This window comes from Bos indicus x Bos taurus, chromosome 17, assembly GCF_003369695.1.
Source record: "Bos indicus x Bos taurus breed Angus x Brahman F1 hybrid chromosome 17, Bos_hybrid_MaternalHap_v2.0, whole genome shotgun sequence".
Lineage (NCBI taxonomy): Eukaryota > Metazoa > Chordata > Mammalia > Artiodactyla > Bovidae > Bos > Bos indicus x Bos taurus.
Genome location: NC_040092.1, coordinates 65,058,519 through 65,074,743, shown reverse-complemented (window position 1 = coordinate 65,074,743; position 16,225 = coordinate 65,058,519). Strand labels below are relative to the sequence as shown.

The window sequence follows — 16,225 nt, the reverse complement described above, 5'->3', positions numbered from 1 at the left end:
AGCTTCCCTGATCTAACAGACCACACCTGCTGTGGCCTGATCACTTCTTGCGTGCTTACTCACTCGCTTCACTTGTGTCTGACTCTGCGACCCCATGGACTGACTGCAGCCCACCAGGCTCCTCTGTCCATGGGAATTCTCCAGGAGACATTACTGGAGTGGGTTGCTGTGCCCTCCTCCAGGGGATCTTAGCTGCCTAGATTTTCCACCACTTTGTCAGGGGTCTCCCCCAGCCTGTCCCACCTCTGCCTCAGGATACAGACGCTCCCCCTTAAGCATCCCTGACCACCTGGAGGGGCAGGGCACCTGCTCTGGGCCCTGGGAACCCATTCGGATGGGTTCTCCATCTGCTGAACAGCAAAGTGAGTGTCTCTCTCAGGGCTGTGATGTGGCTCAAACAACACAGGATGAGGTACTCTGTAAACTAGGAACTGTTATCACTTCAGTACAGTCCAGTCACTCAGTCATGTCCGACTCTTTGCCACCCCATGAATCACAGCACACCAGGCCTCCCTGTCCATCACCAACTCCCAGAGTCCACTCAGACTCATGTCCATCGAGTCAGTGATGCCATCCAGCCATTTCATCCTCTGTCATCCCCTTCTCCTCCTGCCCCCAGTCCCTCCCAGCATCAGGGTCTTTGCCAATGAGTCAACTCTTCGCATGAGGTGGCCAAAGTATTGGAGTTTCAGCTTCAGCATCATTCCTTCCAAAGAAATCCCAGGGCTGATCTCCTTCAGAATGGACTGGTTGGATCTCCTTGCAGTCCAAGGGACTCTCAAGAGTCTTCTCCAACACCACAGTTCAAAAGCATCAATTCTTCGGCGCTCAGCCTTCTTCACAGTCCAACTCTCACATCCATACATGACCACTGGAAAAACCATAGCCTTGACTAGAGGGACCTTTGTTGGCAAAGTAATGTCTCTGCTTTTCAATATGCTATCTAGGTTGGTCATAACTTTCTTCCAAGGAGTAAGCGTCTTTTAATTTCATGGCTGTAGTCCCAATTTGCAGTGATTTTGGAGCCCCCAAAAATAAAGTCTGACACTGTTTCCACTTACACCTAGGCATTTCCCAGAACTAACCACTCGCCCCAAGAAAGCAGCCAACCCTTTCACTGGCCTGCTCCTCCAACTCTGCGCTCATACCTGACCCTCCAGGCCTCCAGCCCACTGACCCCGGGCCGCACCCCGAGCACCCCAGAGACGCCTGCACCCCGTGCCGCTCTCGGCGAAGGAACACAGCCAGCAGAGGGCCCTCTGGCTCGTCGTAGCCAACACCTGGCTGCCTTGCCACCAGCCCTTGGCTGCCAGTGCTTTAAACCTCCACCACCTGTCTGCCTTCTTTGCAGTAGTGGTTGCTTCCCCGGCACCACACACCCAGCACGGAGCCTTGCCCGAGACCCGCACAGGCTTCTCAGGACGCGGCTCACGCAGACGCTGACGTGGCTCTGTCGGCGCCAGACAACCTGGTCTCGCTGTGCTTCTCTCCGCCCGGGTTTCTCCCGAGCGGCAGTGACCGCCAAGGCTTTGGCGACTGACTCTACAGGATATTCACGCTCCGATTTCACACCTCAGGTTTGGATCAGTACCCTCACCTGCTGAGGTCACCTGAAATCAATCCATCCCGTTTAAAACAGCGGAGAAGCCCACCCACTTATCTTGGACAAAGGAGATGAGAATATAAGGTGGAGAAAGGACAGCCTCTTCAGTAAGTGGTGCTGGGAAAACAGGACAGCTCCATGGAAGAGAATGAAATTAGAACACTTCCTAACACCACACACAAAAACAAACAAAGTGGATTAAAGACCTAAATGTAAGGCCACACACTATAGAAACTCCTACAGGAAACAAAGGCAGAACACTCTTCAACATAAATTGCAGCAAGATCCTTTTTGACCCACCTCCTCGAGTAATGAAAATAAAAACAAAAATAAACAAATGGGATGTAATTTAACCTAAGAACTTTTACACAGCAAAGGAACCATAAACAAGACAAAAAGAAAACCCTCATAATGGGAGAAAATATTTGCCAATGAAGTAACTGACAAAGTTAACCCCCTAAATATACAAGCACCTCAATATCAAAACACACACACACACACACACACAACCCAATCAAAAAATGGGCAGAAGACCTAAATAGAAATTTCTCCAGAGTACATACAGATGGCTAAGAAACACACGGGAAAATGCTCAATACCACTAATTGTTAGAGAAATGCAAATCAAAACTACAATGAGGTATCACTTCACAGCAGTCAGAATGGCCATCTCTAGGATGTGGAAAAAGGGAACCCTCTTGCACAGTTGGTAAGAATGTATATTGATACAGCCGCTATGGAGAAGAGTATGGAGGTCCGTTAAAAAACTAAAAATAGAACCAGAAATCCCACTACTGGGCATAAATCCTGAGAAAACCACAATTCACAAAGAATCGGGTACCCCAATATTCACTGCAGCACTTCACAACAGTGAGGCCAGGGAAGCAACCGAGAACAGATAAACGGATGAAGATGCGGCGCTTATATACAGTGGACTATTCCTCAGCCATAGAGAGTAATAAAATTGAGTAACTGTAGTGATGTGGATGGACCTAGAGAGTCCTACATAGTGAAGTCAGAAAGAGAAAAGCAAATATATATTAAGCATATATATTTAATCAAGAAAAATGGTGCAAACTAACCTATCTGCAGGACAGAAATGGAGACGCAGATGCAGAGAGTGGACGCGTGGGCACCGGCAGGAGGAAGCGGGGGCTGGGGTGATTTGAGAGGGCAGCGCTGACGCATGCGCCCTGCCACGTGTAACACGGCCAGCGGCGGGAAGCCCGCACAGCACAGGGGGCTCAGTGCGGCGTCCGAGCCGACCCGGAGGGAGGGGGCTCCCGTCTGCCTACAACAGCCGGCTCATCTCAGCGCACAGCAGAAACTGAACAAGGTTGTAAAGGAACTATACTCCAATAAGCACATTTAGAACAGTGAATAAGGAGTCTCTCCATTGTTGTTCACATCGCATGCAAAACTGAAGAGGAAAACCGAGCGCCCAGGCTTTCTTTAGAGCCACACTGTCCAGTGTGGCAGGTGGGGGGCACGAGGCTGTTAAATGTTTGAAACGTGTGTGGTCCAGCCTGGGATGTGCTGTCCGTGTCAGTACACACCAGGCATCAAAGACTTAGTACAAAGAAATAAGGGAAAACATCCCAATGACTTGCTGTTGATTATATGTTGAAATAATACTTTGGATATATTAGATATATTTGGCTAAATAAACTATGCTATAAAATTTATTTCACCTGTTCCTTTTTTTTTTAAATGTGGTATCAGATAAATGATGTGGCTTACACTGTATTTCCACTGGATGGCCAACTGCTCTGGGGACCCTCATCCGGGACAGCATCACTGCCCAGCGCTCTCTCTCCCAGTGTGGTTTATCTGTTTGGGTCTGTTCTCAGTGTCTCCTGATCCTCATTTCACAATCTCATTCATGCAGGAATTCTGGGGGGAGTGATGCCAAATGCTTCCAATCCGTATATTCCATATACTTTCATCCCATGGCACCCTTTCTGAGCAAAGGGAGAGTGCTCATTGCTTGGGCCTGTCTCTTGGCAACCCCATGGACTGTAGCCTGCCAATCTTCTCTGTCCATAGAATTCTCCAAGCAAGACGACTGGAGGGAGTTGCCATTCCCTTCTCCAGGGGATCTTCCTGACTCAAGAGGAGAGGCAGACTCAGGCTTACCCATGGCTGAGCCCAGCAGGCACCTCCCAGTGATGTCAGCAGGTCACCACTTCCCTCGCTTTACCTTCTGTAGCCAAGATCCGCCTGCTGGAATAAGGGACTGACTATAACCCAAGCCCATGCCTCTCTCACTGTGCAGGAGCGGAGGAACCCAACAGTTGGGCAGCTGCATTTGGTTTGGATCCTGAGACCAGCACAAGGTCTCAGTCAATGTCTGCTGAATGTGTGGGCAAAGGAACAACCTGCTGGTGCTGGCGGAGCCCTTCCTTGGCTGCTGGCTGCTGGCGCCCAGGCCTCCACTTATAACTTCGCGCTCTGTCTCCTGCCAGGTCTGTGACCCTAGTGTGTCACCCATTCTAGGCTGGTCCCTTTACCACCACTCACCGCTCTGGGTGTTTGTGGGATGAAGGTATTTACTGAAGAGCTGCTCAGTCACCGCGAGGCCATGCCACCACCCTGGACTCAGGCAACTCCTGTCCCCAGGCGATCGAGTGTGGCACAGAGTGTGGGAGCACGTGCTGGACAGAGGGGCTCGTCCTCTCACCTGCGACTGGCACTGCCCTGGCCACTTACTTTAAGTCTTTGGCAAATGTCTTTGAACCTCGCAGTTCAAGCAGTGGGGTCCAGTTTCTGGCACTAACAGCCTCGCTCCGTCATTCCTCCATTTTCATTTTGCTCCTCTGTTACATTAGCGCTTCGTGTCCATTCCATACTCACCCAGTTGTGTGTGACTCTCTCCCGCCCCGTGGGCTGTGGCCCACCAGGCTCTTCTATCCATGGGACTTTTCAGGCAAGAATACTGGAGTGGATTGCCATTTCCAACTCCAGGCAAGCTTCCCAACCCAAGGATTGAACGTGTGTCTCCCGCATTGACAGGCAGAGTCTTTACCACCTGGGAACTCCCTCTTCACTTTCATTAACATTATTCTATTAGAAGCTGTAAAAAAAAAAAAAAATCTTGCTCTTTAACTAGTGAGGAAAGCAACAGAATGTTCTGGACCTGCCCATCACCACCCTCCTCTTGAAGCCTGCATCCCCTGACGCCCGTCTGCATTCTGTCACCCGCCTCTGGTTTGGCTCAGCCCAGGGAGGAATCATCACACAGCAATGGGGACAAAGAGATCCAAAGCTGAAGAGATGACTTCAAGCCGTGGAGCTGTACGGACTTGAGAAGCTGGGGACAGAGCAGTTCCAGGCTAAGCCCAAGCAAGTAGTTGTCATCAGAGAACAGAAATCAAGGGCCAAAATACACTGAAAAAAGCAGAGACAAGTGATGGCACAGTCTCTGAAAGAGACAGAAACAGAGAAACAACAATGGCGGCCCCGACTCCCTGTTTCCCGGAAGCCTGACCTTCCGATCCCTGGTTCCATCAGAGTCCTGTGTTGTACACCAATAATCCCTGTCGGCTTTGGAGCCTTGGCTGTGTGTTTTTGCACCTGTGATCAAATATACCTGCATCCAGGGCACCTCCATGTGTTCTTCCCGAGCACCTCTCCTCCCAGTCATGCCCCCAACACAAAAGCAAACGTTGGAACCTTCCAGAACCCGGCCCTGGCGGGCGTCACTTTAACCACACACTGCAATGCAAACAAACAGCCACACAGGAACCTCTGGCCACCCTGACTACTTCTCGAGAAGGAAGAGTTTATTGGATACACTTGTAGGGGGCAAAAGTCTAACAGTGAGAAGGAACTACAGGCTCACCCCTTTAGAAGATGAGCAGGGAAAACAAATACACTGATTATGTACAATCATTAAAAACAGCAGGGTGGTGGAAAAAAGGAAAAACTGCCAGCAGCCTTCCAGAAGGTTAGTAACAGAGGACGTCTGCAGGCACCTTCCTGCCCAGTCCCAACCGGGCCCGCGCGTCCTGGGGTTGTCCCCGCCGCCGATGAGAAGCGGATGGAACAGGGAGACTGGGGGGCTCCGAGGGGCTCACGTCGGTCCTGCTGTGCCCGCAGTGGGACCTGGAGAAGGAAGCCCCGCCGGCGCACAGGCACCTGCCTCTCCTCGAAAATCCCCAAGGACAACGTCCCGGGCATCTCCCGATACAGACGTGGGAAGAGCTGAGGAAATGCACGTCGTGGAGGAAGCAGCGGCCTTTCCGGGGGCCTATGCCCAAGTCCAGACCCGGGGTCCTCTGACGTGAGCCCCGCGCCCCGCACCTGCGAGACCCCGAAATGGGCTGAGCGCTGGGACCAGGGGGTCCACCGGGGGCCCAGGACTTCCGCTGGAAGCCAGCTCCCAAGCCCCGGCATCAGAGGAAGGGTGCCCACGAAGGGTCAGATACAGTTCTGAGCTGTTTTAAAGAGAGAGAAAAAGGAGCCCTCCGAGTTTTCTTAAATAGAGACCTTGGTTCAGCCGAAGCGTTTCTATAAAAATGCGCTGGATGCCGGATCGAAGTTGCACAGTCTCCTGGCGATGCCGTCCAACGTCCACTGAACTGAAAAGGCGAACATTTAAAGCCGCCGCTCCGAGGACCGTCCCCGAAGCCGACGCTTAACGGGCCCCTCCAGGCCCCGGAGGCGCCCGGCCGGGCGGCGGCGTGCGGAGCTGTGCCGGGCAGCGGGTCAGTCGCGGTGGCGGCGCCACGTCCCCGCCCGCTCGCTGCCCGGGGCCGGGGCGGGAGGGCCGGGGTGCGGGGGCGGCTCCGGGGGCGCGGCGGGCGCCGGGGCGGCGGGCTCCAGGCCGGGCCGGCCGCCCTCGGCGCCAAGCTTGCTGCCGAAGATCTGGCCCTCCTTATCTAGAGCCGTGTTCTGGGGAGAGAGCAGGAGACGAAGACTCGTGAGCCCGCCGCCTGAGCCCGGCACCGCGAGCGAGCAGGGCACGCCGAGCATGCAGGGCGGGAGCAGGAGAGGAGAAGTAACGCCCGCGGCCCAACGGCGCCCCCCGGTCGGCCCAGTAGTCCCGCCATCCCTCACCGCGGCCTCTGCTCCTACGACCCTGCCGGAGCCTCTGGGATCTGAGCCCAGAAGCGTCCTGGACAAGAAGCAAACCGCAGGGGAATGCAAGGCACCTGACTGCTGACTTCTCTAAAGAAGGTTCCTCAACGGGAGACTGGAAAGATTAAGTCATGTCACCCATAATACCTAACCCCCGCCCCGCCCCGAAACCACCGCCGCACTGGCGACCGGTAATCTATGAAAAGCCTGGGAATGTGGGGTGTAACAACATCACCCATCTTTCCACCCTCCAGCATCTCCTCCCTGGCCTTCTCTTCCTGTGGGGTGTCTTCACACCCCCAAGGGTTGTGACAAGCTCCCCCTGGTGGCTCAGACGGTTAAAAAAAAAAAAAATCTGCCTGTAATGCAGGAGACCAGGGTTCAATCCCTGGGTAGGGAAGATCCCCAGGAGAAGGGCATTGCAACCCACTCCAGTGTTATTGCCTGGAGAATTCCATGGACGGAGGAGCCTACTGGGCGACAGTCCATGGGATCACGAAGAGTAGGAAATGACTGAGCGACTAACACTCTCACTTTCCCCTGCTCCAGGGGCACAGATGTCCCCTTGCTCTCTGACGCTAGCCTGGAGCTGGGAACTGGCCTGCCTGCCTCCTCCTCCGTCCGGTAGGAGGACTGCTGCTCGGCCAGGGAGGCCAGGCCAGGCGCCCTCTCATCGGGTTTTCCAAACGCGGGGCTCTGTCAGTTCTCAGCACCTTTAGCTGTTTAGCGGAAAGGCATGTAGACCAGAAATCCTTTTCTTGTCGTCTAACCACTTTGATGGGGAACGGAACCATCCGGTTCTTCCAGGACTCCAGGAGCGGAAAAAAGTGCCTGGAGAAAATGCGAACAAATGGGGCTTCCTAGGCCTTGGGCGGCTGCCTGCGGGGCCCTTGGGGCAGACTGGAAGACAGGTGTTCTCCACAGGCCCTTCCTGAACACTCGGTGATTGCCAAGGGCACTTTCCGTTTCCTGGAGAAGAGGTAACTGGGGAAAAGCCAAATCTGAAACTCAGCCCTGCGCCTCAACAAGCTTCGGAGCGCGAGTGTGAGCAGAGGCCAGACCCCCCCTCAGGGAAAACACGGAACTCGCAGAGAGGCTTCTTCCGCCGTTTTCCACCCAAAAGCCTCCCCTGGGCCGAAGACACCAACATCCCCACGGTTATTTCTCCTCTTCTCTTCCCGACGAGAACATGAACGTGTGCAGCGGGAGGAAACAGAGCGGTGCGGTTAGTACATACCGTCGCCTTGGGCCTAGCCAGGGGGAAGCAATGCAGGCGGCGGGAGAGGCGAGAGGAGCGGGAGAGAAGCGGGGACAGAAACTGGACTTACTTTCAACAGAAGCAACACAGTCGGAACAGTTTTGTCTAACTTAAATTAAGCCCCGATCCTTCCCAGCGTCCCCCTGAAAGGAGCACAGTCCCCCGAGTGAGGAAGCACTCCTTTTGAATCCATTCTTTCTCAAGTCAGCTAAGAGGCTACAAAATGCAGCCACCAGGGGTTTCTTATCACTAATTCCCTTTTCACCACGAGATGGCCTCTCCTGGGCGAGGCCCGAGCCCGCTCTGCAGGTGCAGGGCCTTTCCTTAAGCCTCTCAGGACAAGTCAGGGCGAATACAAGAGCAATCGGAACCCGCAGGCCCAACTTAAACCAAAACCCTACCCTCTAGCATTCTCCTATCCCAAAGCCTAGCTGACTGCACACTGTTTTACGGAGGACAGTGCCTCCTTGCAAACGCACTTGCAGAAAGAACCAAAGCCTTCGCAAAGGCGCCCATCTTAACGCTGTAGTCCACTAAAAGATACACATTTGCACCTCAGTGAAAGACAACCTTTAGCAGGAGGGTGACTGGGGTCCTCCGCCCGTGCCCTCACCAGCTTTTGGTCTGGGAAGCAAGGTGTATGTGGCAAGCTGAAGAGTTCTAAGGAAAGTTTTCACGGGTGTGTTTGGCCAAAATGGGTGCCAGTAGGTACAGGAGACCCGCACCCGTGAGAAGCCGAGAGCTGGACGCTGTTGTCAGAGTCTGAGAGAAGCATGCAGACAAGAGGGGCTGAGAATTAGAGGCCGCTCTGAGGAAGCACAGCACGTGAATACCAGAACGCTGCTCCGGGGTCCCCAGAGTCTCAGCGGGGTACACAGTGAAACTCTGAAGTGCCTCTCAAACTGTCAAGTCAAACTGTCAAACAAAACGCAGACACAGCATCAGCTTCACTTGCTCACCGTTACCTACCATTCCTGTCCTACCGTTTCCTCACCGGAGCCCCAGGCTCCCATTCTGGGGGTTCTAGGAGAACCAAACCCAACCAGAGGGTCCCGCCTCAGGACACTGATACACTGTCTGTATCAGCAGGAAACCACCTGAGCCTTACATGCCCAGATATGAGAACAGGTACATACCAGAAGAGCTGTGTGTGAATCAGGATTTTTAAGAAAACATTTGAAACTGTTCCCAAGGGCAGGACGCACAGACACACAGTAATGGTGAAGGTGGTGAAGGTGGTGGTGGTCAGGGGCGGGGGTGGGGCAGATGACTGATGACTCAGAAGCGTTGCAAGCTGCCCAGACACAACCATGCCCGGCCAGGCCTCTGTCGGGTGAGGATGGATGCCCTCCCCGTGGAGGCCCACATGGGACAAGCCAGATTCCCAGGCTGGCTTTCTGGCCGTGGAGAACCGGTCCCTCCGGAGACAAGTGTTCCTGGCTCCCCCATGGGTTTTGGATCTCATGGGTCAGCCAGCACCTCCCCAGAGCTAAGGAGCTGCAGAGTTATGTGGGGACCGGGGGGTGAGATGGAGCCCCGCCAACATGCCCGACAAGACACTTAATACACACGTGAACACACAATGCTCACAATCACTGCTAGACTCACAAATAATAAAGCAGTGTTCATTCAAGCAAACGTCCTGTTAAAGGTCAGGAGTTTGATACTGAATGCTTGAACTTCATCAGCAAATGGAAAAAAGCCATTTGTAAACCCCAAGACATAGGTTCTGAGAGGGCCTGGATTATCCTCATCCAGAACAGAGCCTGTACTGGGCCAAAAGGCAAAGGGGCCAATCGTTCCAGACCTTGGTGGGCCACAGGCCCCGCGTCTGGGCCGTGAGTCAACAGGTGACCCAGGGGGGAAGCTCTCATGAGCTCTGGGTGAATCCTATAAAGCTTCTTCCTCTAGGAGACCAGGAAGCTTAATTCACGTGTGGTTATTAAAGTGTGCTAACTCATAAGGTTTTTTATTACATGGTGAGTGTGGCAATTTTTGATGCTTCAGGTTTTTCTAGATTTCCCCAGGAGCTGCCTGGCAGCATGGCTGGTGGCAGGGCTGTGACTCGAGCCCAGGCAGCAATGACTCACTGAGAAGGTTCTCCTGCCGTGGCTCGGGCAGGGCGGCTCTCCTCGCAGGGTCTCAGCTGCCCCTCTGTGACAGCTCCCACTGCCTCAGGCTTTTGGCAGGACACTACTGAGATCCCGGGAAAACCACAGCTCAAGAGGCCTTCCCGCTCGTCTGACTCAGAGCTGCCGGGGGGCCTGCAGCCTGGCAGGGGAGGAGGAAAGGGGTCCCCAGGATGGAGAACGGGTCCCCCACCCCAGGACAGAGCAGTGGGCTTCCCCCCGGCTCCCACCTGTACCCAGGCCTCCAAGGGAAGGATCAGACGTGCAACGAGCTGTGAGAGTAAGTGACTGTTCCCTCCCATTCGGGGAGGAAATCAGCCTTTCCAGAGGGGGAGGTCCGTCCTGAGGCCAGAGTGATGGAGCGGAGGGATGGCCGGCCCGTCACCCGCTGTCCGGCTGTGGGTCCCCACCTCCAGAGAAAGCCTGCCTCTCCCCGGGAAGGCAGCCCCTGCTGCTCCCTGGTCCTATGAGCAGTGGGGGCAGCAGGGGGCCCCACGGGGGCCAGCTTCACGGCTCACAGGAGCAAGGACCCGGGTCTGGACAGCTGGTGGGAGGGCTGCTGGCCACACTTCTGACTCACTTTTATCTTTTCTGCCATCTTCTCCAGCTCCCTGACCCACTTTCACGTTACTTCACGTACTTTAATGCGGTTTTCCATTTGCTGTGTTTATGGATTTAGGTAAGCTGCCTCAAAAACATTTTAGAAGGAAGATCTGACAAAATATGGGGATCTGTGTTACTAACTTCTCATTAAATTTTACCAACCCTGAAAAACCCATTTTTTTTTTCATTCTTCTGAACTTTTAAAAATCACAAAATACTCATTTTTTAAAAAGTGGAATTTGCTTAACTCTAGCCATTTCTTATCCCCAGTCCCAAAGAACCATTCACAGCTCAAATAATCTATTTGTGAAGCCCTGAGTAGTCAGGGAGTCGTTGCCTTTGGCTGCAAGTCCCGCCTGGCTGGGGAGCCCTCTCTAGGGGGGAAAGCAGAGCTGGGACAGACGCCACAGCCCAGGGCCCACGGAGCCCAGAAGAGGAGGGGACCCGGGCCCAGGGCCCTGCAGTCTGGCCTGGCTGGAACCTGCACACCCTCTGATCCCAGGACCCGCAGACTGGGAGCTGGCCACACGGTGCCCTTCACATGCCAGGCCATTCTTGTCGTGGAGGGAGGAGCCGGAAGGCACCAGGGCCATGAGAGGGGAGCACGGGGCCACTGACTCTGCAGGGTTCACCGTCAGCTGAGCAGTCAGGCCGCACCTGCAGCTGCCCAAGGGCGGCCACACGCCCTACTTACCATGATAACGGAGACCCCGGTGGTCGTGCTGTTCTGTTTGGGGAGCGCGTTATTAAAGTGCTGTTTGAGTTTACCTGTTACTTCAGCTTGCATATTATTCTCCTGGGAGGCGTCATCCTACAGAAAAGAATCAAAGACACAGATTTTGAGTCTCGGGTCCATGCTGTCTCTTCCTCAGCAGTCACACACCATCCATCGCTCCCACCGTCTCCTCCTACTGGGCCGTCTGAGCCGTGAGATCAGGGGAACCATGTAAGTCAAGTAACTGAAAATAACGCCTGCTATTGGGCGGTCCCCTACCCCCAGAAGGACCCTCTGCCATGCACCTCCCTCCTGAGGTCTGGAGTGGGCTGAGGAGAGGGCAGAAGGACCTTCTGCAGGGCTCAGAGACCGTCCTCCACAGCACAAATGCCATCTAATTTAGTACAGGTCCTGCCCATGGAAACATCAAAATTATCATTTTAGTCCAGAATGCAGGTAGTGTCTAGTCTTTATCACTCAATAAAAAAATGTGGCCTCTCAGCTACTTGGTCCAAGAACCAAGTCACATAACAGGACCAGAGAGTCTGAATGGAGTTGTCAGAATGTGGGGGACAGAGCCTGGGTGGCCAAGGTGCACGGGGCACCCTGAAGTCAGCAAAAGCCCCTGAGTTAATGCCACTGCCCCAGGCTCCCAGGACTGAGGGGGACCCAGACTCCCCTGGTGTGAACTGTTTCACCCGGGCCCCGAGGCACTGCCCACACTCAGAGGACTCTCCGAACATCACACATCCTCCACTCGGCTCCCGCCTGCCCCACCAGGAGCAGGAGTGCTCCCGTGACCACATGCCAGGAAGGCAGAGATCAGGCTCTGACACAGGCTCATCTCTGGGCAAGCTCTGAAGACTCTCAAACTCCAGGATGACAGGAAGAGGCCCTCAGAGAGCATCCTGGCCAATCCCCGCACCTCACAGGCGAGGACGCCACGGCCTGCAGAGGTTGTGATGAGCCCGGCCACTCACAGAGGGAGCCTGGAGCCAGCTGTGTCCGGCCAGAGAGCAGGCTGCATGCTGCTTGCTCATTACGGAAAAGGACGCTCGATCCACCACAGGACGTGGACCCAGAACTCGGTCTGCACCACAGCCCAGGCGAGGAGGACACAGAGACATCGGTTCCCTGGGGACGTGGGTACTTACGGACACCCAGGGGTGACTCAGGATCTGTCCTGCTGTGCACCTCGCTTCAACATTGACCTGAAGCATCTGACTGATTAATTCCTGAGAAGAAAGAGAGGAGAGGACAGAGGAGACAGAAGTGGGGTGACTAACGGCAGACAGGAACCGTGAGTTTGCACCAAGTGCCTCAGGGGACAGCCAGCACCACAGCTCGGTATTTGGACGCAGAAGCGATCACACGGCCACCTCCCCAGGCATGGCCGCCGCGTCAGCAGCACCGAGACGAGAGGTCTCGCCCGAGTCCACACAAACCACGGCGTCCCCTCCTACGGGCTCTGGCCACCGCCGTCATCCACAGCCCGGTGCTGCGGAGCTGCCCCTTCTGGCAACGCCACAGGCCGCACGGGGCCTCGCCTGCAGGCCGAGGGGGGCTATGACACAGCTCTCGGACAAATGAAGGGACACACAGGGAGGCCTTAGAGAAGCGTCTGTAAGCCCTAAGGGGGTGGCCTCGGCACACTGGGAAGACAGCCAGGCCGGCTTTCAGAATCCGGCGAAGTATTTCAGGCACCACGCTGCGGAGTGAGCCACATGACCAGACAGACCCGGAGCTCAACACCAAGAGCGGCGACAGCCCCCCGGGACAGGCGAGGGCCCCTCAACACGACAACAGCCCACAGGCGAGGGCCCCTCGACATGCCACCATCCCCTGGGACAGGCGAGGGCCCCTCAACACGCCACCGCCCCCAGAGCCAGGCCGGGATGGGTACCTTGGCCGAGTCTGTGATGTTGTCCCAGTAGGGGGCTGGGAACTCCAGCTTCCCAGCCAAGATCTGGTCGAAGAGATCTTCCTGGAGGTTGTTCTCACTGAGTCAGTGACAGAGAAACAGAAGAGTCAGCGTCACCATTCGGCTTTGTGATAAAAAGCCCACGGGGACGGGGGACAGGGCAGCCCAGTGTCTCTGGCGTGGGCATTTCACAGGTTGGCTGTGCCTCTCAACGGCGCTTGGGATGACACACTCTCCCTTCTAGGTGATGAACCAAGGAACACTTCCAGGGGCCTGGGAATCAGCGAGAGAGGGGAGGAGGGCGGAGAAAGGAGGAGCAGGGCAGAGAGAGAGAGGAGCAGAGATGCAAGAACGCTGTTTGGTGGGCACCAGGTTTCAGCGTGGGAAGACAAAGATGTTCTGGAGATGGGTGGTCGTGACACTTACCCAATGGTTTAAATGTATTTAATACCACTTAACACTTGAAATTGTACACTTACAAATGGTTCAAGGGATAGATTTTATGTTACATGTATTTTTCCACAAAAAACAAAGACTCAAGAAAAAATGGAATCCACAAAAAACATCAAGTCCTCATTTAAAAAACAAGCAGCTCGGCATCTGCCCTCAATCATTCATGGTATAATAATAAGTGGGGGAAGTGGCAAACCTGAGTCAGATCTCCTTGTCCTTCCCCCTTCTCCTTTCCCAACAGAACAGCCAAAGATCAGTGAAGCAGCCAACCCATGGGAAAGCTATAAGGAGTTCAGAATCTGGATAAACATTCACAGTGGAACATGCTCCCCACTGAACCCTTTCACTGAAGCTCAGTGTGAGAGCAAAAGCCCATCATCTGAGGACACCCCCTAGAACTGCAGGGTTGGAGGCCCCCTAGGTGGGCACCCCTCCCTGCCTGCCTCTCTCAGAGGTGCACCGGCACACAGGTATCTAAAGAGTAAAAGATGACTTGATTTTTGATGGACAGTGCCAGGGAAATGCGGCAATACTGCTGGGAAAAACTCAGGAAACTGGACCTCCCCTACCTCCCAGAAAACTGCATCTCCACGGCCACATGGCCCCTTCCCTTGGTGGACGCATCAATGGCCAGAGTGGGAAGCAAGTCACTGGCTCTCTAGGCCACTGCAAAGCCTAGAAGAAAACTCAGGATGGGCTGGTGGAGTCAAGGTCAAAATCCAGGAGCAGTTCAGTCTCACTTGGCAAATAAGTGTAAGTAAGTATTAGTCGCTCAGTTGTGTCTGACTCTTTACAACCCCAGTAAGTTTTAGTCGCTCAGTTGTGTCTGACTTTTTACAACCCCATTGGCCGTAGCCTGCCAGGCTCCTCCATCCATGGGATTTTCCAGGCAAGAATAGTGGAGTGGGTTGCCAGTTCCTTCTCCAGGGAATCTTCCCAACCCAGGGATTGAACCCAGGTCTCCCACATTGCAGGCAGATGCTTTACCCTCTGAGCCACTTTTTAATTCTCAAACAGTATAGTGTGGTAAGTCTGGAAGTGCCCAGTAAGAAAAAACTCTGAAAACAGCAAAAGACTCTGAGTGTACACTCTTTCCAGTGCCAAGGTGTTAAAGGTCAGATGAGGTAACCTGAAAAATGTCGTAAGCTATTTCACAAATGATGTGCAAAACATTTCACTTAGAGGGGGTATGGGTGTGTGTTTAAGAGAAACGTCAAACATCTCAGGATAGTCAGGCAAGTATTATTTGTTATCAGTGGCCCTAAGAACAGACTTCCTTAGGCAATTCCTAAACCCTGGAAAAGCAACATTCTTCTCAGTAACAATGAAATATTACATGTCAGCCTAGGACTAATGCCCGAAAATCCTGAAAAAAGAATGGGAAATGCTAGAGTTAAAGAAGCTCAAACTGTCAATTCCAAGGAACAATTTTAATTAAAAAGCTTTGGGTTCAATTAATCTTTTTTAGAGAACAATGAAAATATTTTGAGATATCTGTTGAAAGACTTTTATTTTAGAAGCAAATTTATGCAGATTTGCTTAATCTTAAACCATAGTCATTTATCATTATTTAAAGGACCATTTCCATAGTTTGATATATATGATATATAAAATATGTAAATATTTTATATTATGCTATGCTAAGTCGTTTCAGTCATGTCCGACTCTGTGCGACCCCATAGACGGCAGCCCACCAGGCTCCTCTGTCCCTGGGATTCTCTAGCAAGAATACTGGAGTGGGTTGCCATTTCCTTCTCCACCAGTTCTATGCTGCTACTGCTGCTAAGTCGCTTCAGTCGTGTCCGACTCTCTTATAGTAGGTTATAAAATCTATCCAGAATGTCTCTCTATGCTATGAAGATGCTTCCACAACTAACATGTAACATAATAAATTCTCTTTCATCACAACATGATATGAGAGAGGGAAAACATTTTCAAAGGTAAGCTATCTAGAGTTACAGGACCAGCTTCTGAATATAACCTCTAAGGCAGCAGCTTTCAGAATGTACTTCTACTGCTTTTGATTAGCCAGACTGATCTGAAGATCCCACAGAGAGAACAAGGTAACAAGTCACAATAGATACGTATTGTTAATTCGAGTCTTTCTTTTGTTAAACAGTAAAAAGGAAGTCAAAGAAAAAAAACTTCTAGGCTGCACTGGCAAATGGAAACACTAGAGGGAGTTGTGAGCACACATTCCTCTACAACTGCTCCTCCATACCTTGCTCCAACTGCTCTCAACTTGGCTTAACCAAAGAGGGAACCTCTGCTGTAAATGGACCTTGGATTTGTTGCTGTTGGTTGGCTGCTCAGGTGTGTCTGATTCTGCGATGCTATGGACTGCAGCCCGGCAGGCTCCTGTCCATGGGATTCTCCAAGCAAGAATACTGGAGTGGGTTGCCATTTCTGGAAGGCTAATCCTGACCCAGGGATAGAACCCACATCTCCTGCATTGGCAGGCAAGT

The 16,225-nt window shown here is 53.2% G+C and overlaps 1 protein-coding gene across 9 annotated transcripts in view; it reads right to left on the bottom strand.

Annotated features, from left to right (window-relative positions):
- Window positions 1-5,363: 5,363 nt before the first annotated feature.
- The window catches only part of DCLK2 (doublecortin like kinase 2), a 188,746-nt gene continuing 177,884 nt past the window's right edge, over window positions 5,364-16,225 (bottom strand). For 4 of the 9 annotated variants that reach the window (XM_027513415.1, XM_027513414.1, XM_027513417.1 and 1 more), the window contains 4 exons: window positions 13,290-13,386; window positions 12,541-12,621; window positions 11,366-11,482; window positions 5,364-6,495 (listed from right to left, as the gene is read on the bottom strand). In XM_027513415.1, the coding sequence (XP_027369216.1) occupies window positions 6,310-6,495; window positions 11,366-11,482; window positions 12,541-12,621; window positions 13,290-13,386 (481 nt within the window). In that variant the 3' untranslated portion in view covers window positions 5,364-6,309. The other 5 variants (XM_027513419.1, XM_027513420.1, XR_003506140.1 and 2 more) reach the window with 4 other exon arrangements.